The 25,428-nt window shown below is 33.7% G+C and overlaps 2 protein-coding genes across 2 annotated transcripts in view; one reads left to right on the top strand and one right to left on the bottom strand.

Annotated features, from left to right (window-relative positions):
- LOC145301289 (uncharacterized) overlaps positions 1-25,428 on the bottom strand; it is a 539,758-nt gene that overhangs the window by 131,409 nt on the left and 382,921 nt on the right. The gene's annotated exons all lie outside the window — the stretch shown is intronic.
- LOC145241289 (uncharacterized) overlaps positions 1-25,428 on the top strand; it is an 82,487-nt gene that overhangs the window by 3,491 nt on the left and 53,568 nt on the right. The window contains 8 exon segments of the mRNA XM_080104038.1: positions 14,543-14,593; positions 16,676-16,836; positions 17,017-17,241; positions 17,361-17,513; positions 17,613-17,814; positions 18,514-18,769; positions 23,790-23,955; positions 24,108-24,434. Of these exon segments, the coding sequence (XP_079960164.1) occupies positions 14,543-14,593; positions 16,676-16,836; positions 17,017-17,241; positions 17,361-17,513; positions 17,613-17,814; positions 18,514-18,769; positions 23,790-23,955; positions 24,108-24,434 (1,541 nt within the window).

Here is a 25,428-nt window from a genome sequence, read left to right as displayed (position 1 = left end):
GACAGTGTCAATCCTTTTAATCGAACCCTATATGTACATTTAACTCATGAAGAAATTAAGTATTAGCTTAAAGCGGGGATTCCTTGATTTCTTAGAATTGACTAAATTAAAATAATATACATATACATAAACGTTATGAAAAAATTTCATATGAGTTGCTTTTATCAACCTTTCGATGAGTGCAACAAAGGCGTTGATTTATTTATGCGCAATATTTCTATTTTCATGAGTCATCATCACAATATTAATCAATATCTAAGCAGAATTGTCAAATTTAAAGCATTTTTGTTTTTTTTTAATAGTGATGATATCTGCCTGGCAATGAAATTGGAAACAAAATCATATACCAACGTTAAGCACAGCTTTCTCATGCAAACATTATTTATTATATATACGAGGGGCGTGCAATAAGTAATGCCCCTGATCACCTTCCAGTTGTCTGATCTAGCTGAAATTTTGCATGTGCTATGATTTAGATCTCTACGGGTTATGTGGCAAATTATAGCTCTGAACTAGTTGTGGTTTCTGTTTTACATGTGTTTGAACTGAGTCAGGTGTGAAATGGAGCCTGTTGAATGTCGAGCAGTGATCCGGTTTTTGTATTTGAAAGGATGCACACCACATGAGACTTTTGATGAAATGAAAGAAACGTATGGTGATAATGCCCCATCATATGACCTTGTAAAACGCTGGCATCGTTAATTCAAACACGGCCGGAAGTCTGTGGAAACAGCTCCCAGACCTGGTCGCCCCCCCCTTTCTGCCATTGATGAGGCATCTGTCCGTCAAGTTGAGGCTGCCATTTTGGAAGATCGGCGCATTACTATTCGCCAAATAGCCCAAGATGTCAAGATTCATACAGGATCTGTGGAAACTATCGTTCATGACCATTTGCATATGCATAAATTGTCTGCCAGATGGATTCCCAGGTTGCTCACACCATTCCAGAAGCGAGAACGTGTCGAGTGCTCGTGGATGAATTTGGAGATGTTCCAAGAAGATGAGTCAAAGTTTTTTCAAAAGAATGATTACACAGAATGAAACCTGGGTCCATCACTATGATCCAGAGACCAAAGCCCAGTCAATGCAGTGGAAGCACTTGGACTCACCACCTCCAAAGAAGGCAAGGGTGCAGTCCTCCGCTAGCAAGGTCATGCTCACAGTCTTCTGGGACCAGGACGGAGTAGTGATGACAGATTTCCTGGCAAAGGGTACCACAATTACAGGAGCCTATTATGCTTCACTTTTGAGGAAATTAAGTGAAGCTATCAAAATCAAGAGGCGGGGTAAGATCAGTAAAGGTACCCTCCTCCTGCAGGACAACGCTCCAGTCCACTACTCGCATGTCGCCAAATCAAAAGCACGGGCATGTGGTTATGAAATCCTTCCCCATCCTCCCTACTCTCCTGACCTTGCACCCTCTGACTTTCACCTTTTCCAAGCCATGAAGTTGTTTTTGAAAGGAAGCGTTTCCCAGATGATGAAGCCTTGATTTCTGAAGTCACATCCTGGTTGGAGGACCAACCTGGGGTGTTCTACAAAAACGGTCTCAAGAGCTGCATCAAACGATGGGAGAAATGCATAGCTGTGGGTGGTTCCTATGTAGAGAAAGACTAATAACTGTGCCAAGTTTTGTTGGTCTACTTCTATGGGAAGTGGGTCAGGGGCATTACTTATTGCACGCCTCTCGTATGTTCATACATGTTTAGATGAAATCTTAATTTAGAGAGACCCACCTCATCAGACAGACAAAAGGAGCGACACTAAAACGAAAATCAAGGTTCATTCATTTTGTATATCAAAAGGATATCTGAATGTGAAAAAAAGGGGGGGCAATTCGTGAGGATGGGTAGTTGGGGTTAGGGGGTAAAGGTGCGGCAAAGAAAGGAATAGGGAGTTAGAGGGAGAGAGGAGAAAGGGAGATACAATCAAGAGTGGTCAAGATATCTCAGCGGGGGGGGGTACTGCTATACTCTAGTTTTAGGACTTAAGTGTCTATACTTTGATCTAAAGTGGGCCTAGGGCGCTTTTTTTTCTCATCTGAGCTGTTTCTTAATTGTAGACATTCTGTCTATTTCATGTGTTAATACATTTACTTAGACACATCACTTGTCCACTTATTTTACTGATAAACTTATTTTATTTTTCTATAACATACGTCCATATGTTTTTCTATAACATCCGTCCATATGTTTTTCTTTAACATACGTCCATATGTTTTTCTATAACATACGTCCATATGATCAAATGAACAACGTGTAACATATAAACAATTTTTTTATATGATTGAAATATACATGGAATCGTGTGAGTTGCATTCTTTATATAAACGTGCATATAATAATTAAACCTTAAAACATAGATGCAAACATTTAAGCGTATGCACGTATGAGGTTTTATATCTATATAAACGTTATGTCAATGGTTGTTATTCTTTCATTTGAGCCGGATCTGGGTTTAAAGAAGTTCGTAATTTAGACTAGGAATCTGCTTTTTTCGGTCTGATGAGATGGGTTTCTCTAAATTGAGATTCCACTGAAACATGCATGCACATATGTAACCAATAATGTTTGTATAATAAACAGATTATATACTTGCTCTGTCCTCCGTTGAGCACTCTTTAATAAACATACGGATTTTAGTGGATCTACATCTAGGAAACCAAACAATAAAACCATTATATATATATATATATATATATATATATATATATATATATATATATATATATTATTGTATATTTTGGCAGCAAGTCATTATTTAGACAGCTTATCGACACTAAATCATACTACCCCCTCCTCTCTCACCCCTACTCCCTTCCTTCAGCACACCTCCCTCCAAAACCTTTACTGCTCACATTCACAAAGTATACATCCACTTTCTTCCAGAACGTAAACCACACCCAAATATCTTAAAAATACTAATGTAATTTTGACTCCCGTTTCAATATCGATTCTTTTTTGGTCTGATGAAATGTTATCCTTGAATTGGGATTCCACTGAAACATGCATGCACATGTGTAACCAATAATGTTTGTATAATAAACAGACTATATACTTGCTCTGTCCTCCGTTGAGCACTCTTTAATAATCACGCAGGTTTCAGTGGATCTACATCTAGGAAATCAAATTATACAACCAGTATGTGTGTATTGGAATTTAATAAGCAATAAACTGTTCATAAAAACAAATTGGAATCCAGCAAATGTGCTTCAACGGTATGACATAAGCACATAATATTATCATTTTACGTAACTATATTTATAATTATATAATTTGTTTTCCTAATTAATTTTATTCACTCCAAAAATGATTTGGAAACATATATCCTCATTTATTTTTTTCTTTTTATGTAAAATATTAACGACAGACATCCGTCCCATTTTATTTATTTATTTTTTTTTTTTTTTGTTGTTTAAATATGTTAGTTAAGACTAAACCTTTTTTTTTGTTACGTGTTTATGTTTTATATAAATTTAAATTTTCTTACCAAATAATTTACTTTGGCTTTTGGTTTTCTAATTTTACATTTACCTCATACTCTACAGATTTGTACATTTTTTACAAGCAGGTGTAAATTTTAAGAATTACTACTTATTATTAGTATGGTGTATTTATTCCTTTGTTCTCATAGATTTTAGATGATCTCGTAGTATTTGTACATATTTCATTTTTATGTGATACTTATATTTAGATTCCGGGGATTTTCTGTATCTCACATATATAACTTTTTCTTTATTATTGTTTTAGTTGTATTGCATATTACGTTAAGTGTTAAAAATTTATTCATTATTGAATAATTGTTTTTTTTTTATTATTCTGCGATTATATAAATTAGAATTATTATCACTATTTATACTGTTTCTATTTTATCACTGCTACTATACTTATTTTTGTTATTACTTCTATTATTATCATTACATCTTATTATGTTTATTTACTGTTATATGCATATGTGCGCGTGTGCGTTTACTTCCGTAGGGTTGATTGAACAAAATTATATTACATTTATTATTATTATTATTATTATTATAATTATTATTATTATTATTATTATTATTATTATTATTATAAGTATTACTATTATTATTATTGTTGTTATTATTGTTGTTATTATTGTTGTTATTATTGTTATTATTATTATTATTATTATAAGTATTACTATTATTATTATTGTTGTTATTATTGTTGTTGTTATTATTATTATTATTATTATTATTATTATTATTATTATTATCAACTCACTAGGAGTTCTCACAAAGTCCATAATTAATGAAGCTCTAGTTCACCACCTCACAGCTGTTAAACTTCTGTTTGACCAACAGTATGGGTTAAGGCAAGTCCGTTCTACTGCAGTATTGTAATCTTTGAACGTATATACCATGCACTGGATAAAGCAGGTGAGGCTGGGCCAGTAGCCCTAGATATATCTAGGGCTTTTGACAGAGTATGGCACGATGGTATTGTCATGAAAATCAGACACTATAGGATTCCTGGACGAACATTTAACATACATCCTTCCTAAATAAGAGGAGAATCTAGGTTGTCCTCGATGGTTGTACATCTAAACAATATGATATAAATGTGGGTGTACCGCAGGGGTCAATCCTTGGACCTTTATAATTCCTGATATTCACAAATGACCCCATGATAAAATTGTCTCTGGGATGGGTAAATTTGTTGATTACACTACGTTTTATAACAGGTATGAGGGGAAAACGAATGAACACATATCTAAGGAAATGGCAGAAATACTAGAGGAAGACCTCCGTCTGTAGTGGAATGGGGACAAAAATTGATGGTCACATTCAATTCTCAAAGACTAAGCTTATTTCCTTCAATAACTACAAGAAACATGCTCAACTAAAAGTACTTCTTTAAAACTCCTCGGCTTAACATTCATGGAGAATATGAGTTGGAAAAGATACATTGAGGGCATTGCTAAGGCTGCTGCAAAGAAGGTGGGCTCTATCTACCGTGCTAGAAAGTTACTTACGCTTGAGAGTATCGTATACCTTTAACAAACCACCATTCGGTCATGTACGGAGTATTGTTGTCACATCTGGAGTAATGTCTTTCCCTTTTAGACAATGTTCAAAAGAGAGTCACCAACCTAATAGGTCTTGCACTATCAGCTAGGCTTCAATCACTGTCCCGTCGACGAAATGTTGCATCCATCTGCCTGTTTTACAAGTATTTTAATGATTGATGCTTAGATGAACTAAAAGTCCTTGTGCCCCCCTTCAACGGAAATACCCCCAACAAATCCGACCAGCAGTGAAATCCCACCTCTATACAGTACAAATCCCTAGATGCTAGAAAGCCTTCTACTATAATAGTTTCTTCCCCAGGACTGTTAGACTTTGGAATTCCCTTCCGGATTCCTGCTTCCCTGACTATACTGACCTGCAGAAGTTTAAGTATAATCTAAACAGATTTTGCTCCTCAACTCCTTACATCAAAGTGGAGTTATTTGCTTTTCTTGGGATGAAAATTCAATAATAATAATAATAATAATAATAATAATAATAATAATAATAATAATTATATATATATATATATATAAATATATATATATGGAAGTTTTAAAAGCAAAAAACAATGCGAAGAAACACCGGAATCATGAAAGTAAAGAAAAGAAAAACAAACAACAAGTAGACGGGTATGTTTAAGTAGAGAAATGTCTAACTGTTTATTCGTCTATAATTCCTCACCTCATTGTATAATTATTTCATAACCAAGTTGCTGGTATGTCCGGTGTATATAAAGTCCGTTGGTGGTATGGAACTTTGATTAATTTCGGGAGAGAGGGACCTCCCCTTTTCAAAATAGAAAACAAAAGTATATTCAAGATGGCGGAAGAGAAGACAGGACTGAAGAAAAATGTCAGGATCGCAGAAAGGTGTGATTAGTTTAGCCGTATAGAGCTGGGGGTAATTTTATTTTACTTATTTATTTATTTTTTTATTTCTGTTATATTATTATTATTATTATTATTATTATTATTATTATTATTATTATTCGGACAAGGGTTTTCATTCTTTACAATCGTAGTATCGCAGTGAAAATTCACGTGACCTATTGTGTGAGGGTGGAGATAACTGTGTTAGACCTTATTTTTTATCTCTTTTTATTATATTATATATATATATACATATATATATACATATATATGTTTTATACTATTTTTATATAAATATATATTTTTTGTTGTTGCTGTTGTTGATGTTTTTATTTTGTGTTCTTTTGTTTTTATTTTTTTGTTTTTCATTTTTTTATGTATTTGTATTCGTGTGTAAGGTGGGTAATTCGGACTTATTTTTATGTATTTTTTTTATTCGTTTTATTTTTTGTAGCTATAATATTCTTTGTTTACGTATATAGGCATTTATTTATATTTTCTTTTTTTTAATATGTAGTACCCAGTAAACACCAGGTAAATTATCGTGCAAGGGAGATAATGCTGCTTAACTTTGTTACTTGAATCTTTTTTTTCTTTCTAAAGTTTAGTAAATATATATCTACTATATATACCTACTACACATGCACAAACGCACGTATATATGAATACATATACACACATAAATACATATATACAACACAGACATACCGTATATATACTACATTCAGTAAATTATAGTATAAGGGAGATAACTCTGTCAAACTTACTTTTACTTTTTTCTCTTTAGAAAGTTTTACTGACTTGCTATAAATATATATTTTTCCTGGGTTGTATGTATATATATATATATATATACATATATATATGTGTGTGTGTGTGTGTGTGTGTGTGTGTGTGTGTGTGTGTGTGTGTGTGTGTGTGTGTGTGTGTGTGTCCTTAGTGGTTATAATATTACTTCTCAGTTTATGTATGGGTATTTACTTTATTTGCAGTGTTTTTATTTATTTTTTTTTCATATTTGTTATTTGCTAATTTGATCTGGTCTATTTCTCCTTCACGTCTATCACAATCAATCTACATTTGCGTGTGTCATCATTACCTTTTCCCCCATTTCCTCATGTTTTTTATTTCTTCTTTATTATATTAAGTTTTAGTTTATCTATTCTTGCTGTTATTTTTTCATTATTATTGTTATTTTTTTTTATTTATTTATTTTTAAATAGTAGGTGATCTAAACACCTGATCCTACGTATGAATGCGTTTGGTGTTATTGATGCATAGAGTTATATATTCTGATTTCTACCTATATACAAACTTTTCCTATACATATATATATATATATATACATGTATGCATATACACACATGTATACATATGCACGCATATATATGTACCTATATACGCGTATACTCACACATATGCATGCTTACATGTAATTTGCTCGTGTGTGTGTATTATTATATGTATCTTATTATCTATCTTCTAATTCATATCGTTTGCTCTTTGGTCGGTATCTATTTGTATGTTCGTTATATGATCTCCTCTCTAAGTTTACGTCATGTATCATGTGGATGTGTAGTTATCTATGAACCTCGTAGTAAGTAAAGTAAATGTGCTTGGTCGTTTTGTTTTTGTTTTTGTTTTTTGGTGGGGGGGGGTTACATATATTTTTAATTTATATAATTTTTTATGTTGTATCTTGTTGTTGCTATGGATTCCATTATTATTATTTATTAGATTATATATACTTCAATTCATATATATATGAATTTATTAATTTATATTTTATAATATGTATATTGTCGTTGCTCTGTTTCGCTTGTTATTAGGGGGTCAAAGGATAAAGGGAGAGCGCAGTTCTAGCCTGTTATTCAAGGAAGGTTTGTGTTTCGAAATTAGTTCTTCAGCATTCTAAGGTTTCCAAGGTTCCTGGCTGAGGCAAGAATACAAACCCGAATGTTATGTTGTGTGCTGTTGCATGAAATAATATGTTTGTGGAATGAGGAGATTCTGGTGTTTATATGTTCTTTAATGCGTTGGTGCAGTGGTGTAGTGGTACTCCCTATGTAGGATTTGTTGCATTTAGTGCATTGCAGGTCATAGACCACGTGAGTGCGCAAACATAGGCCTGTATCTTTGATGGGGCAGTTAGATAGGGAGTATGTGGTGGGTGTTTTCGGGTTAGGTGCTGTCTTAAGGTGGTGCCGGTGTGGATAAGGAGATTCAAGGTTTCTACCTTATCCTCACTCAGAAAAAGAAAAAACGCCAAACTCTCGCAAATACCTGCTTCCTCAAGCTCCCCGTCTTCAACGATAGAATCTCGCAGATAGATATGAAAAGTCTTTATTAAAGTTTGTGCCTATTTCCATTCTATGGAGGCCAGGCGCAAACGCAGACCCTGCAATTTTATTATACTATCTCTATTTAAGTTAAAACATACTTATCAAAGTATTCTTATGTACATCTATATCAAAACACTTGTAAACATTTTTTTTTTTAATTTTTAAATTTTTTATTTCCATACTTTGTTGACCAGGCGCGAACGCACGCCCCCCACCCCAATTTTAATAAATCACTGTTCTGCCTGACCAAAAATACGCATTCCTGTGTCTCGATACATCTTCTATCATTACATGTAATCAGTTTTTTTTAAATAGTCAACCATATAGGAGCCTATTCGTGACCAGACACTCACACATACACACACAGACATTTTATATTATAGAAGATATATATATATATATATATATATATATATATATATAGATAAACAGATAGATAGAGAGATAGATAGATAGATGGATAGATATTCAGCTTTATATTATAGATATATAAAAAATATATACAAACCAGGAAAAAAAGAAATAAAATATATTTATAACAAGTCAGTAAAACTTTCTAAAGAGAAAAAAAGTAAAAGAAAGTAAGTTTGACAGTTATCTCCCTTATACTATAATTTACTGAATATAGTATATATACGGTATGTATGGTATATATGTATTTATGTGTATATGTATTTATATGTACGTGCGTTTGTGCATGTGTAGTAGGTATATATAGTAGATATATATTTACTAAACTTTAGAAAGAAAAAAAGAAAAGATACAAGCAGAATTATCTCCCTTACACTATAATTTACCTGGTGTTTACTGGGTACTACGTATTAAAAAACAGAAAATATGAATAAATGCTTATATACGTAAACAAAGATAGAATATTATAGCTACAAAAAAACAAAACGAATAAAAAATACATAAAAATGAGCTCGAATTACTCACCTTACACACGAATACAAATACAAAAATAAAAAATAAAAACAAAAGAACAACAAAATAAAAACATCAACAACAACAAAAATATATATATGTATAACAAACTAGTATAAAATATATATATATATGTATAATAATAATAATATAATAAAAAGAGATAAAATAAGGTCTAAAACAGTTATCTTACCCCCCACACACAATAGGTCACGTGAATTTTCGCTGGGATACTATTATTGTAAAGAATGAAAACCCTTGTCCGGATAATAATAATAATAATAATAATAATAATAATAATAATAATAATAATAATAATAATAATAATAATAATAATAATAATAATAATTAATTAGACAATATTATATAATAATATATATATATATATATATATATATATATATATATATATATATTACCAAAGCTTATAACAGAAATAAAAAAAATAATAAATAAGTAAAATAAAATTACCTCCAGCTCCATACGGCTAAACTAATCACACCTTTCTGCGATCCTGACATTTTTCTTCAGTCCTGTCTTCTCTTCCGCCATCTTGAATATACTTTTGTTTTCTATTTTGAAAAGGGGAGGTCCCTCTCTCCCGAAATTAATCAAAGTTCCATACCACCAACGGACTTTATATATACCGGACATACCAGCAACTTGGTTATAAAATAATTATACAATGAGGTGGGGAATGATAGACGAATAAACAGTTAGACATTTCTCTACTTAAACATACCCATCTACTTGTTGTTTGTTTTTCTTTTCTTTACTTTCATGATTCCGGTGTTTCTTCGCATTGTTTTTGGCTTTTAAAACTTCCATATATTTCTTTACCAAAAATGTTTCAAGCAAACTACTACCTACTCTTATATATAAATATATATATATATATATATATATATATATATATATATATATATATATATATATATATATACATTGTGTACTGAAATTTTTTAGGTGAGACAAATCATTGGTACCATCGGTTTCAAGCCCGATAATAAGGACTGTTTAAGGTACCCTTATCAAGCTCTGTTCAGCCAATATGCGTCTATTTTATAACCGGAAGTGTGAAATATATATATATACCTCGCGAGTTCACGTTTAAATCTCGTTTTGTTAACGCCCCCCCCGCGTTTATTTATCGGATGATGATGATTTCATTAACTTTAAACTTGGAATTATTTAAATTTAAAATCAAATTTCGAAAAAAACTTTTCCCTTGTATAAATCGATTTTAATTTGAACCCAAATTAATTTAAAAATCTAATTTTTCTTATGTATAAAAAACCTTAAAAGTTATATCGGTATCGGTTAAAAACTTTAAATTTCGTTTAATTATATCGAATTACGTTTAAAAATTTCTAAAATATGTTCAAAGTTTTTTAAAAAAAAGTAATCTTTCGTTTAATTATATCGAATAACGTTTAAAAATTTCGAAATACGTTTAAAAATTTTATAAAAAAAAAACAAATCTTTCAAGGATTTTTAAAAATTTATATATAATACATTAATTTAAAATCTATAATATAATTAAAATTAAAATCCAACTAATCATTTTAGTATTAAAATTTTTTATCCTATTGCATACATATATATATATATATATATATATATATATATATATATATATATATATATTATATAATATATAATATATATATATATAATATATATATATATATATATATATATATATATAATCAACATCTAAGTTTTGTTCTTTTCATGTTAGTTTTACTCATTTAAAACTGTTTTAAAGCTTCACCGCTCACTCATTTTGCGACCACATTTCAAACAATTTTTATAGATCATAGGTTACCTTCTCAGTTATATTTTGAAATAAATTTTTTCAATTTTTGTTCATTAATATAAAAGTTATAATAAAATTACTGGTGCTCGAAAGTCATCAAAATTAGTAAGACACGCGAGAAACGGTTTCTTCTGATTGGCTGTTGGTTACCATAGCATCTTTTTCAACATTGATGTTTTAGAGACGATTTCTTCTGATTGGCTCTTTGTTACCATAGCTACTTTTTGTCGTGAACACCTTCATAAATCATAGCGGGAATGTTGCTAGCCTGCCATCTTATTTGGGTTATATGTAGAGATTTAACAAAAGTGATGCTCTTTGCCGTGCTAGGGCTGATAATATTTCGCTTACGATGTTTATTCTGTTTCTTTCTTTTTTTGTTTGTCCTTTCTTTCTGTTTATTTACTTAATTGCGTCTTTTATTTTATTTTTTATTTAGTCAATTCAAGAAGTATGCAATAATCTTTTCATGGGTTGTTGACAATGCATATGATATTGAACATCAAAAAGAAAATATTATTTCAAAGAAAAGCCTAGAAAAATCATGGTTTACATAGAAAAATACGAGCATGAAAAGTAATATGGTTAAGATTAAGCTTAGAAAAGTAAAAAGACTAGTTGTAAAAACTGGAAAAGAAAAAGACAAAAAATTCTAGTAAAAATATAATAAATTTATAACTTAAAATATTGTAGCATTAATAATTTATATGTAACGTTAAATTGATTTTTTTTTTAATTCTTAATGTTGCAATATTTTAACATAAGCTTGCTGGTATTTTCAACTGAAATAACGTTTACGGATGAGCGTCGGGATATCGTTATTTGGTCCATAAATTTGAAAAACGTTTTCGTCGTTGAATTAACGGTTCCATTTATAGGAAAATTTTGATTGGGTAAACCGGCGTTAGTTGGAAAGATATGAAGATCTACGAGAAGGATGTGTGCAAAATGTCCTTGTATTTCCTATCCGTTGGATGTCGAAGTTTTATAGCGAACTCAACCTCCACGTTCTTGAATAATTTTAGTCTTTCTCCGTCAGACAAAAAAAAATACATAAAGAAAATATATACAAGACAAGGCCTTATCTACGTCAGCGTGAATATAGCAATCGCACAGATTGACGACAGTCCAACAAAGTCTGGCGATACCATAAAATGCTACTGGGCGCTCTGGGCTAGTAGTAATAGTATTTCGGCCGAGAAACCATGCCTGCACCCAAAGTCATCATCTGATAAAGGCTTTGTTAGAAGCAATGCTACTGTACAAGTAACATTTATTGTATATATATATATATATATATATATATATATATATATATATATATATAATGCCTGCATGTTGAACCGGCGTTAAACCAAATATGATACTTAGCAATAACATTAAACGAACATAACTAATTCCCTCCACGCGTTAGGCGTTGTGATTCTATACAGTATTTTTCTCATTCGAATGACCTACTTTGCTGAAGGTGTTTCGTTTCTTAGATGTGCTGAAAACTCAATCTTCGCTTAAGAGAAAAGAAATATTCAACTCATTGCAAAGATAATGAAGTTTTGTTCAGAAATTAATGTAGACTCAATACACGGCACCAGACACAGCTGGTTCTCAATACACGGTACCAGACACAGCTGCCTCTCAATACTCGGCACTAGACACAGCTAAACAGCCGGCCAGCTCGCTTTCGAAGGTGGAAGAGAAAGTAACGCCCATCCTTACAAAACTGTTCAAACGTTGTCTTAAGGAGAATTGCTTCCCGTCACCCTGGAAAATCTCATCAGTATGCCCCGTATTTAAGAATTCAGATAATCGCTCATCTCCCTCTCAGTACAGGCCAATAAGTCTCCTGTGCGTCATGCGTAAGTTGCTGGAATCTTTTAAATAGAGAAGTAGTCAACCATCTCAGCAAAATAATTTTCTTAATGACACAATATGGTTTCCGTTCTGCTAGATCTACAGCAGATGTGCTTACAGTTATATCTCATAGGATTAGCAGATCTCTCAACGGAGGCTACCTTTCTAGGGCAATTGCTCTTGACATATCAAAGGCCTTTGATAGAGTATAGCATAAAGGTTTACTTCACAAGATCTCCAGCTATGGTATAGCTGAAAATGTCTTCTCATTTATTAAATCATTTCTCTCTGATAGGTTCATAAGAGTAGTGGTTGATGGGCAGAAATCAGAAGCTCTCAGTATTAATGCTGGGGTTCCTCTGAGGTCCATCCTTGTTCCAACTCTCTTCCTGATCTAAATTAATAATTTTCCAAATTACATCCTTACATCATTCATAGACATTTATGCTGATGACACTACTATCTATGGTAGCACATCTAAGACCGTAAACGACCAAGTTCTCTCTGATTCTCTCTTCTCTGATCTTGAGCAAGTGGTACAATAAGGAAAGGAGTGGCTGGTTACTTTTAATGCATCTAAAACCAAGCTTTTATCTTTACATCATCAACGCTCTGATCCCCATCTGGCATCAATTGAAATGAATGGCTCTCGTCTTGGGGAGGCCTCATGTTTTGACAAGCTTCTGGGCTTGACCTTTACTCCTCATCTTAAATGGAACACATACATTAAATCCGTTGCCAAGGCCGCTGGAAAAATGGTGGGATCCTTCTATCGATCCAGTAGATATCTCACTGCTGATGCAATTCTCTATCTATATAAGAGCCAGGTATGTCCACGGATGAAGTATTGTTGCCACATCTGGGCTGGAGCTGCTAGAAAGGACTTATCCGTCCTTGATAGATTTCAAAGTAGACTTTGTAGCCTTGTGGGGGGATATCCTTTTATCTTCCCAGCAACATCTTTCTCACAGAAGAGATGTTGCAAGTTTGCCTCTGCTTTATCATTATTATCATGGCAAGTGCTCGGCTGAGCTCCAATCTATGGTCCCCCTCCCCAGACTTTCACAAGAAACACCCGTCTAGCAGAAAACACTATCACTAATTTCCCCCACTCTTTATCTGTGCCTAAACCTAAACGTAGATTCCATGAACAAAGCTTCTTTCTTAAAACTGCACGTCTGTAGAATTATCTTCCGTTTTCCTGCTTTCCAGCTGATCGCAATATAGTTGTCTTTAATTCTAACGTAAACCATATAAGTTAACAAGTTTTTGATGAACCGTTCCATATAAGTTAACAAATTTACCGAATTTCCATTATTAACGATTACTATATTGTCCAATGTCTACTGTACACTCTTTAACCCTTATCCTCGAGTGGCCTCTTGACCTTGATAAGTGGTGATGCCTATGTAAAAAAAATTCTTGTCGAGCGTAATTTCCCAATTGGCACGCGTTTATCTTTTCCTTCTCTTTGCCTCTCCTCCCTTTCCTTCCGATTCTTTATGTTTTTATATGCATTCCAGTCATGCCCACACTATGCCTTAAAATGCTGACTCGGCACGTGAGTCGTCGTTTAATGGTGGAGCCAGACTCTGTTACAGTTCACAAAAGCTGTAAATGTATAGAAGAACGTGGTCATCATTAAGACCATTTACTTTTATATTATGAGTTCGACAACGTGTATCATTTTTTCATTTCTTTGCAGGCCCGGTGTCCAATTACAGAGGTCAGAACACATGCTCACTGCAATGTTTTGGTAAGTACAATACTTCAATCAACTTCTTTAACAGAATATTTTCACGAATTATATTAAAAAGCCAAGAAATATTTTAAATATTAATTGTTTACTTGATAAATACTTCCAAGACTTAACTAAATAGTTCGTTAAATATAAAACTTGCTTTATGGACATATGATTCCACGTGAAATTGGAATGTTAACTCTGATTAAAGTATACGCCCAAAAAGTATCGTCTCACAAGTCTCCTAATCGCCGTTAAAAGCTTTGAATCATTAATCAATGTAGCGATCTCGAAAATCTTTGGACGCCTGTGAAGCTATGGCGGTAGCGCTTGATATATTGAAATCCCTGGACAAGGTTTGGCAAGAGTGTCTTCTCAGTGAATTTAATTCGTACCGTATTACTGAACGGATATTTAATATAATCAGATTCTTCTTAGCTAAAAGAAAGATTCAGGTTGTTCTTGATGATCTTATATCCAAACAGCATCACATTAATGCAGCTATGTCCTAGCGGTCGATACGTTGAGCATTATCATTCCTTAACATAAACGACCTCCTTTAATGCAATCATGTTCGAGATGGTTATATTTGCCGATCTCACCATTTGTCATGTGGCATTCCTGTGCCTATTGTACTTCGACATACTTTAAAGCACTTTTATCCCTCAACGTAAATATCCTCGATCAACTAGACTGCAAGTAAAATTCCACCCCTTCACCGCAGAAGTCCATAAATGACGAAACACTTTCTAATAGTTTCTTTTCTCGGGCCGCTTGCATTTGAAATTAAATTTCCTGCTTCCTGTTTTCCTGGCTGAACCAACATACAGAAAATAAATGTAATGTGAACAAATACCTTGCTACCCAACTCCTCATCTAGAATGCATGTTACAAATTAGTCTCTTATGTCTCAGTGGTAGTATGCTTTGTTTGGGATGATCACGAGATTTCAAAAAGTGAAATAAAACACAAACCTCTGTAATCCTATTTAATGCGATTTTGCCAATAGAAGATGTGTGATACAATTGTGAAATACTAGTGAGTTTTCTGCCAGTTGTCACTTCTATTTAATTCGACTGAATTTTCAATTATTTCGGGTTATTTGTCCGAGGATGATCTTTAGGCCACGTAATATTCTCAATCTGGAGACCAGTGTTGTTCGCTTTCCAACTTTCTCTAGCAATCTTCTCAAATCCACTAACTTTCTCGTTATTGTGTTAAGACATATTCAAACGAAAATCCTTTTCCTCTCAAGTTTTCACACCTACATGATATGGCGACGCTACGGCTATTGGTACAGATAACTTAAATTTCTTGCAGCTATTTATTTTCTTCTCATGCATTATTCATTTAACATAGTATTTGTTAGGACAGCGTTGTTTTATAATATCCCAGTTTATGAAGCAAACACAATATGGAATCATGAAAGGCGATGAGGATGATCGTTTACAAGTAGTTCTCAAATGCCTGCAACATCTTTATATAGTTTCTTTTAATGATAGTTTTTTGCTTTGTAAATGCACAATTGTGTTCAAACTTAATTGGAGCACAACCTTTCATGAAAGAATATGTAAATTGGTACAATGAAATGAATAATGTGTTGAAATCTTTCTACTGATTTCAAATGAAGGAGAAAATATGTAAATTATGTCATTGTAAGTAGAGCGATTCTATGTCATTTGTTTTTATTCTGCTTTAGTTGAAATAACGCGATCACCGTGAAAGAAAGACACGAAAATGCAAGCGACGACTCAAATCGGTGACCTGTCATAAGAATATAGTTCATTTTTAATTAAAAGAAAAAGTATTTCTCGATTTATCATATTTAAAGTTGACTCTTCCGAAAGAGCAACTTCAGATATTTTCATTATGCTTGATATATTTTTGCAACCAGTTGACTAAATTTATTTCATTTATAAAGAAAGCAACTATTTTACCGTTACCTACAGATTGGCGGATTTCTCTTTGTATTTTATTTTCTTTAGAAAAGCAACGTTGATGGTCATTTAAAAACCTCTTATGAATTTTCGCAATTATTCTTGTTTTTAAATCTTATGAAAATAACTGCTTTTTAAAGTATTTTATTTCATGTTTTAGACAACAACAAATTCAATTACCAGACTGGAAGCATCTACGAATTTTCGTACAATGCGAAAACAACAACCAAAATGAACGGTGCGTCCGAAGATTCTGCCAGGATCGACATGACTGCCAAGGTTGAGATTGAGCCCATCACCAAATGTGACCTTGTCATGAGAGTAAGTCGAACAATCACTGTAGATTTTATTAATATACTTCGTAAAGTAACTTTATTGTCGAGGAAGACGATTAAATGCATGAGCTTTATACCATAGAAAATGAGAAAGATTAAAAGTCATATATTCATTTGAAATATAAACAAGGTTTTTACTTAAAGAAAACGTATTACTTTCTTCCAGATCACAGACGCTTCTCTTCGAGATTCTGACGACGATCAGAATTCTCAGATTTTTAAGGAAGCCATGATGAAACAATCGTTAAAGTTCTCATTCCAAAATGGACGAATCGATCACATCTGTGCAATGGATGGTGAATCAGCATGGACTCTGAATATCAAAAGAGGTATTCTCTCTGCTTTTCAAAACTCCATGGACAACTTTGACCACAATCAGAATGTGACAGAGGTTAGTTTCATTTCATTTATCATCCATTTTCCCAATATAAAATGAAAGTATTACATTAAAATATCGAAGTCCATGGCCGGTTGATTTTTTAAACTTTCATATCATTTTCTGTCTTCCAGACTGATGTTGTCGGTTCATGTGATGCTGAATATAAGATATTAGAGGAAGGCCGCAGAATTATGGTGGTGAAAAAGACGAAAAATCTGCTCGGATGCAGCGACCGTGAAGGTTACCGAATGGCCATCCAATCCATCGGATACAACGTGCCTTCAGTAAGTATTTACCTTTTTGATATTTCACTAAATTCCAATTAATTCAACCAATTATCAAATCAATAATAAATTTGATTTGTTGTCTGTTCTCTTTTCCAGTTTGTCAAATCTCTTCCATTGATGAAGAGTGAATACAAATGTACACAGACGCTCGATCTCCACTCGAACATCCTTCAGAGTTCAACATGTTCAGAGGAACACGTGTTCAGACCATTCTCTTCTGGAAAGAACGGTGCCATGACAACCAGTGAACAGACTTTAACCTTCGTCGATAAGAAAAGGGCTGGGCGTCCATCTAATGGTCAGTGTTTATTATTTTATGATATTTTGAATATAAAACACATTTGGTGTTCAATATCATTTTTCAAAGATTTAATTAAACAACAAATTCATTAACACTATTTCTATGCAGAATAAATGTAAAAGATTATGAAATAAATGCTGTACTGACAAAGAAGCCAAAGAGGTGACCAACAAAAGGAATGAAATCAACAGTGCAGATTCAAATTCTTGCTTGGGTCACTCGTTTTCAGTTCACATTCGTTTTATTGAGTAAGCATTTCAGGAGAGAGACAGGTATGTTATATATTAACTGAAAACTAATAGAAGGATTGATTAAACTAATTAAGAAGATAAAATATTTTTGAGTGAACATAAAACCACTTGTCTGAAAGTAAATGCTTTTTTAAAATTGTCCCAATTTATTTACCGCCAACGAGGGATAAGTGAGACACAAGGTTAGTTTTTAATGTAGGGGAAATGAGGCTCCCCAAAAATGCAACTCTACTTCATAATCACAATCTTGTGATTTAAACCAAATTGTAGGTAGCAAGAAATATATTTTTTGATGATAAATAAACATGTTAACTTCAAAGCCTTCAAAGATTTTGACCGTTTTAATCGTTTAAATATGAATTCATTTATATTTTACATTCAATTGATTTATGAACTCAATTTTCAGAAAATACGATTATTTTCTTTTTACGATGATTCTTTTCAGATCAATTTCATATAAGAAGTACATTGTTATTCCATCACCAACATGACACACCAAGTAAACAAGAGAAAGAGGACAAAATTGAGTCTAAATTGCAAGAACTCTGCAAGAAAGCAACTGAAGATATTCGCCCTGAAGTTCCCGAAATGATTAACCAACTGATCGAACACATGCGTCAAGTCGACCGAGATGTTCTTTCAAGAATTTATAAGAAAATCAACCAAAAATCGATCTGTGCAAACAAAGCTGATCGCATCAAGTAAGTAAGCGGCATTTTAAATTTGCTTTCATCTTTTATAAATTGACGACATACGTTAAAATACTTAAAAAATTTTTACTGATGAAAATTTTTTACTGATGAAACCGATTAGATGGGATTACTGATGATCTTTAAAAATGATAGCAAAGACATAAGCGTTTGGATATTAACTTTAAGATAGAATTTGTATAATTTTTGAAGGCGAAAAGTGTTTTTAACCAACTGATCGAACACAAGCGTCAAATCGACGGAGATGTTGTTTCATGAGTTTCTATTAAAATCCAACAAAAATCCATCTGTGCAAACAAAGCTGATCGCATCAAATAGGCGGGATTTTTAATTCACTGTCATCTCAGATATCATGGCAAAATACGTACAATATTGGTAAATTATTAGTAAATTAAAAGGGCTAAATTATAATCAAATTATCAAAGAATTTACCTTATTTTTTGTTTACTATTTATTTACCCGAAACAAGGCACAGTGTCACTAAGTCACTAAGAGTTAAAAATAAGGACCACATTTGCCGGGATACTATGTAGGGAGTTGGGTAGCAAGATGTCTGTTCACATTACACTTGAACTTCTGAATCTCAGTACAGTCGTTCCAAAGCCTAACAATTCGAAAGAAGAAGATATTTGAGTAAAAGGCTTTACGGCATTTAGGGATCAGTGTGGGGTGGAATTTTTTTGCTTGTCTGGTTTGTCGTGGGTATTTATGTCGAGGGAGAGTAAGTGTTTGGAGTTTGACCGAGCACTTACCATTAAAGTACTTGTAAAACAGACACAGAGATGCCAAACTTCGGTCATAGGACAGAGGTTTGAGTTTGGCCAGCAGTGCAGGACCTATTATGTTGGCGATTCTTTTTTAACCCTATCTAGAAGTGAAAGTCTAGTGGTAGATGCACCAGCCAAGATACGATAACAATATTCCATGCATGGGCGAATAATGGCTTTGTAGAGATACAGGATACTATCACGGTAGAGAGAGAGGATTTTCCTTGCAGCAACCTTGGCTATTACCTCAATATATTTGTTCCAATTCATGTTGTTTGTGAATGTTAAGCCTATGAGTTTGAGGTAAGTACTTTCAGGTAGTGTATCATCAGCCATGGCAATCAGTGGTTGAAAGTGTTTCTTGTAATTATTAAAGTAAATAAGCTTAGGTTGGGTGGAATTTAACATTATCATCCAGTTTCGGGTCCATTCTACTACAGATTGGAGGTCATTATAGAGTCTTAGCCATTTATTTAGATATATATTCATTAGTTTTCCCATCGAATCTGTTATAGAGTGTACTGTCATCACCAAATATACCCATCTCAGAAAAAATCTTATCTGGGAGGTCGTTTATAAATATCAGGAATAATAAAGGTTCGAAGATTGATCCCCGTGGCACATCCGCATTTATATCATGTTTAGATGTACGATCATCAAGAACAACCTGGATTTTTCTTTTATCTAAGAAAGATTTGATTATGTTAAGTAAGCGTCCAATAATACCATATGATTTAATTTTGATAAGAAGACTATCATGCCAAACACTGTCAACGTATTTAGATATGTCTAGGGATAATGATTTATTATCCAGTGCATGATATATACGTTCTGAGATTACAGTTAGGATATCTACAGTAGAACTAGTTTGCCTAAATCGATACTGTCAGTCAGAAAGAAGTTTATTATCTATTTGGTGGCAAAGTAGCGCTTGATTGATTAAGGATTCAAAGAGTTTGGCAAAAAGAGGGTAAAGCCTAATGGGGCTATAATTTAGTGGGCCAGTTCTCTCACCAGAATTTTTGAAAACTGGTACAGCAGAAGCAATTTTCCAGCAGTGTGGGAAGTAAGATTCAGTAAGACATTTGTTGAAGAGTTTGGAGAGCACCGGGGCAAGTTCAGTGGAACATTTTTAATAATATATCAGGGATAAGATCGAGCCCACATACCGTGGTGTTTAGGTTTTTATGGCATCAGCAACAAGAGAAAGGGTGATTTTGAGATATTCGAGTATGGCTACAGTCCACAAAGGGAAATTTGGGAGGGGGTAATTAATTGAGTCTAAAGTGGAGTTTGAGCCAAACCGTCGAGCAAGCAAATTTGCCTTTTAGGTTGCCATGAAGATAGTCTCCAGGTCGTTGGATAGTAGGGGAATTGTTTATGGACCATTTTTTACTACTCTTTTATAAACTTTCCAGAAATCACAAGTCCCTAATATCTGTGACTCTATACATTTTCTAGTGACTTCTGAATACCTGCTCTTGGCAGGGACCTCAGTTGCAAGGGTACTATGTAGGGAGTTGAGCAGTAAGATATCTGTTCACTTTACACTTAAACTTTTGCATGTCAGTACAGCTGGAAAAGCAGGAAACCGGAAGAAAATTCCAAAGTCCTGCAGTTCTGGACAAGAAGCTATTAGAGTAAACGACTTTCTTACATCTAGGTATCTCAATTGTGTAGAGGTGGGACTTCACTGCTTATCGGGGGTATTTTCGTCGAGGGGGAACAAGGGCTTGTAGTTCGTCAGAGCATCCACCATCAAAATACTTGTAAAACAGGCAGAGGGATGCAACATTATGTCGGTGGGACAGAAGCTAAAGTTTAAATGACAGTTCAGGACCTATTAGGTTGGCTACTCTCTTTTGGACTCTGTCCAGGAGCGAGAGACTAGTAGCAGATGCACCAGCCCAAATGTGACAACAGTACTCCATACATGGGCGAATAGTTGCTTTGTAGAGGTACGGAATACTTTCCACTACAGACTGAAGGTCTTCCTCTAGTGTTTTGGCCATTACCTTAGATATGTGCTCATTAGTTTTCACCATGTGCCTGCTATAGAGTGTGGTGTCATCGGCAAATATACCCATCTCAGAGACAATTTTATCTGGTAAGTCATTTATGAATATCAGAAATAAAAAGGTCCAAGAATCGATCCCTGAGGCACACCCACATTTATATCAAATTTTTTGGACGTACGCCCATCGAGGACAACCTGGATTCTTCTCTCATTTAAGAAGGATCTAATTATGCTAAACATTTGTCCATACCATAGGATTTTATTTTCATGAGAAGACCATCGTACCATACTCTGTCAAAAGCCTTAGATATATCAAGGACTACTGCCCCCCTCCCTTATCTAGTGGTTACAAAGGATGGAATAGAGCAGGATAGTTTCACTTAACACTAAGATATCCAGGGAGTTTGCTACAAGAAATGATTGTACATCATATAAGTTAGCAGAGCCTATCTACTCCTTAGGCATTTTTAAGTTTTTAAGTCTGCAGAGATTTCTGAATGCAAGCCTCAATAGAAGAGGCGAGTTGGTTTGTTTAAGTTTGCAACTGGTTTGCTCGTAGGTTATGATTGAACTGTCATTTTATTTAATAGTTTGCTTTAGAGTGAAAGGTGCTCGACAAAGTGGATATGCATGATACCAAACACGTAACACAAGTAGACCATCAGTCATCTCTTCATCCACAAGATTGGTGGCCATGAGTACAGGGTCCCTTTCTATGTGCAGCATTCACGATGTTTTCGCCAACTATTCCTCTGGCCTTTGTCAGGTGGTAACTCCGAATCTCCTAACTGCATCCTCAGCAATTACTGCCTTCCATAGTTGCTGTCTTCTCACCACGTTTGGCCGGATTTGGGTAGGATTGAAACCGCTATCTTCATAAATAAATGAATGCAAATTACTCATCTCAATAATGAATTCCAATTATTTAAATTATATACCATTCGGTACAGACCCAACAATGGAAACTGAGATGATAAATGATCGTGGATTTATAAGACCCAAAAGTCTAACCTTAATCACCCTTTAGAGCCAGTGGCGCAGTGGATAGAGATGTTGAATCTATACGGTTCCAGGTGAGCATTGTCTGAAAATAGCGGTTTCAATCCTACCCAAAGCCGGCCAAGAACGTGGTAAGACGACAACAACTATGAAAGCTCAGATGATAAGAATGTAGTTAGGAGACTCGGATTTCCTATCCCACTGCAGTTACCACCTGATGAAGGCCAAAGGAATAGTTGGTCGAAACGTTGTGAAACAACAACTAAAAGATGAGGATAACAGTGTGCAATAAATAAATGAATAAATAATACAAATTATTCATCTTAATAATGAATTCCAACTAATTAAATAACATCCAGATGTTATACAACAGATGATGGAACAGTCGCTCTAAGCGCTATTAAAAAGTTAATGCACCTGTGCTGTCTGAATACAGTAGCCAAACTAACAGTCCCTCAAACCTGTCAGACAAGAACGGCCCAGTCTATCGCGCTGGCATATGTTACCATCAAGCACCCCCGAAGATGCCCAGTTTTATGGAATGGGAATGATGCGGGAGTAGGGAATGGCGTTCATTGCCCTATTCATGAAACAAGGCCATCTACTCGTTTTTTCTGTCGAGTTTCTGTGACTGCATCTCTACACTTTGCTAATAGGCACAGAAGGAGTGTGATAGCAGAGCTTATTTACTCCTTACGCATTTTTAAGTTTGCAAACCGGTAATTGGTTTAAGTCACCAGCTCTAGGAAGATTGTTTGCCAGGACTAAACAGGCTTCCCTACCCTGCTTATTTGGTGACAAGACGTATGAGGTCAGTAGCACAGGTTTCACATTTAGCGAGATCTACATGTCCATCAGCTCCAAGAGGGGTAGATACCGAAAAGTTACACTCTTCTTACGAATTGCATACTGTAAGTGGAAAAGAAGAGGTAAGTACAACGCATGGGATGAAAGCATTTAATTTAGTAACTATTAGATTTAAGAGAGGGGTTAAGATACAGTTAGACATTGTTAATATATTAGAAGTATAGGAATAGGATATAATGTTAAAGTATGATTAAAATAGAGTGCATGGCATTAATGTAATTGTTATACAATCTCAAAAATATTGACAATTGTCTATGGATTTACAATTCTCATAATTTTTTAAGAAGTTTCAATTTATGAAGTGTTATTCAAATATAGTATTAAAATGTATATATATATATATATATATATCATTTTGCAGACAATATTTCCACGATGCAATTCCAATGGTAGGAACCGAAGCTTCGGTTGGTATGATTCAAGACCTCATCTCAAGGAAACACGTCATCGGCAGTGAAGCTGAAATGTGGCTGTTGTCTTTATCCTTTGTTCATCATCCTTCAAAAGAAATGGTTGCAGCTATAATGGTAAGACAATTATGAACAGAAAAATATAATATAATAATTATTTTAATTTAAAATATAGCAAATGAAAATTTATTAGTTTAACTTTTTAATTATCATTTAAAAATAACAGTTTAAATAATTTTGTTTCTTTTGTGTTTTTTCTTTTATTGTAGCCTTTATTAGATGAACACGATGTCTCTGGAAACATTCTCCTCGCCGTATCATCTTTGGCAAGCAGTTATTGCAATGAACGACCTGAATGTGGAAAAGATTCTGAAATTTCTACTCTCATCAGAAAACTGATGCATCTCACACACGATTGCAACGATCAGAATGTTGATGCCAGAAAAATCGTTTTTGCTCTTCGAGCACTTGGCAACATTGGTCATTCCCATGAAGCCGTGTCTCATTTGAGTCGTTGTTTCACTCGTAAAGATGTCAGTGATGAAATAAGAATTGCAGCTATGGATGCTTTCCGTAGAATTCCATGCGATGCTGTGGTAAGTGAATACTATTCGTGCTGTTTTAGTCATTTAAAGTATAAAGATAAAATAGTAATACTTACAGAAATTAAATCTGAATGTATATAAAGTTCAGTGTTTTACCGCACTTACATTGATATTAAAAGCCTACATTTTCTATTTAAAAATTATTAAAGCGAACTTCTTAATATATTCAATCATGGATATGCGAGCGACTAAATAAAGGTTAACTAATGTGCATATTCTTTAAAGAACGAACTTTCACTAATCGATTATTCATTTTTATGATTTCTTATTGGATGATTTGTTTCAGTTAACTATTATGCTAAGTTCTATTTATGCATATTTTCTATATTGTGCATTATTGCGTAGTATTTAGAATGAAAAAGCTCTAGTATATATGACTTTGCCTGTGAGTCTCTACTAAACTCCTCTCTTAATTGTTTGGTATGCAGATTTGAAACTTGATAATATAGAAAATTTGGACCTTGTGTAACAATTTCGACTTCGTTTTAGAGTTAGTAAAATAGCTGATAAGGAGAAGAAATTGAAAACGAAAACGGCTGACCTTGATGAGAGTAAATCGGTAACCCATATTACTTCTGCACTTGCATGAATATACATTTATAGTTTGAAGTTGATTAATATTTAATCTTTCATATCTAGTTGTCGATAGCTCAATCGGTAGTGAGCAAGGCTAGAGCACTAAATGTTTAGGTTTCGATTCTAGCTGATGGCCCCCAACTGATTTTTTTTAACTTTTGAAATCCTTATAATACATTGGGTAGAATATAATATTCAAAAGAGAATTGGCTATGTAATAATAAATACGATATCTGCATGAATTAAAATATATTTGAGTGCATTTTATGACCGGGCTACGCCGATAGGCCACACCTATATATTGAGTACAATATATTAACCAATACAGAATCGGTTCTACAATAATAAATACGAAATCTACATGTATTAAAATATATTAAAGCATCTCGTACTTTACGACTGAGCGACA

The sequence above is a fragment of the Euprymna scolopes genome, chromosome 2, assembly GCF_053919585.1.
Source record: "Euprymna scolopes isolate OS-2025 chromosome 2, ASM5391958v1, whole genome shotgun sequence".
Classification (NCBI taxonomy): domain Eukaryota; kingdom Metazoa; phylum Mollusca; class Cephalopoda; order Sepiida; family Sepiolidae; genus Euprymna; species Euprymna scolopes.
Note: the sequence above shows the minus strand (reverse complement) of the source record. Positions and strands in the feature narration are given on the sequence as shown.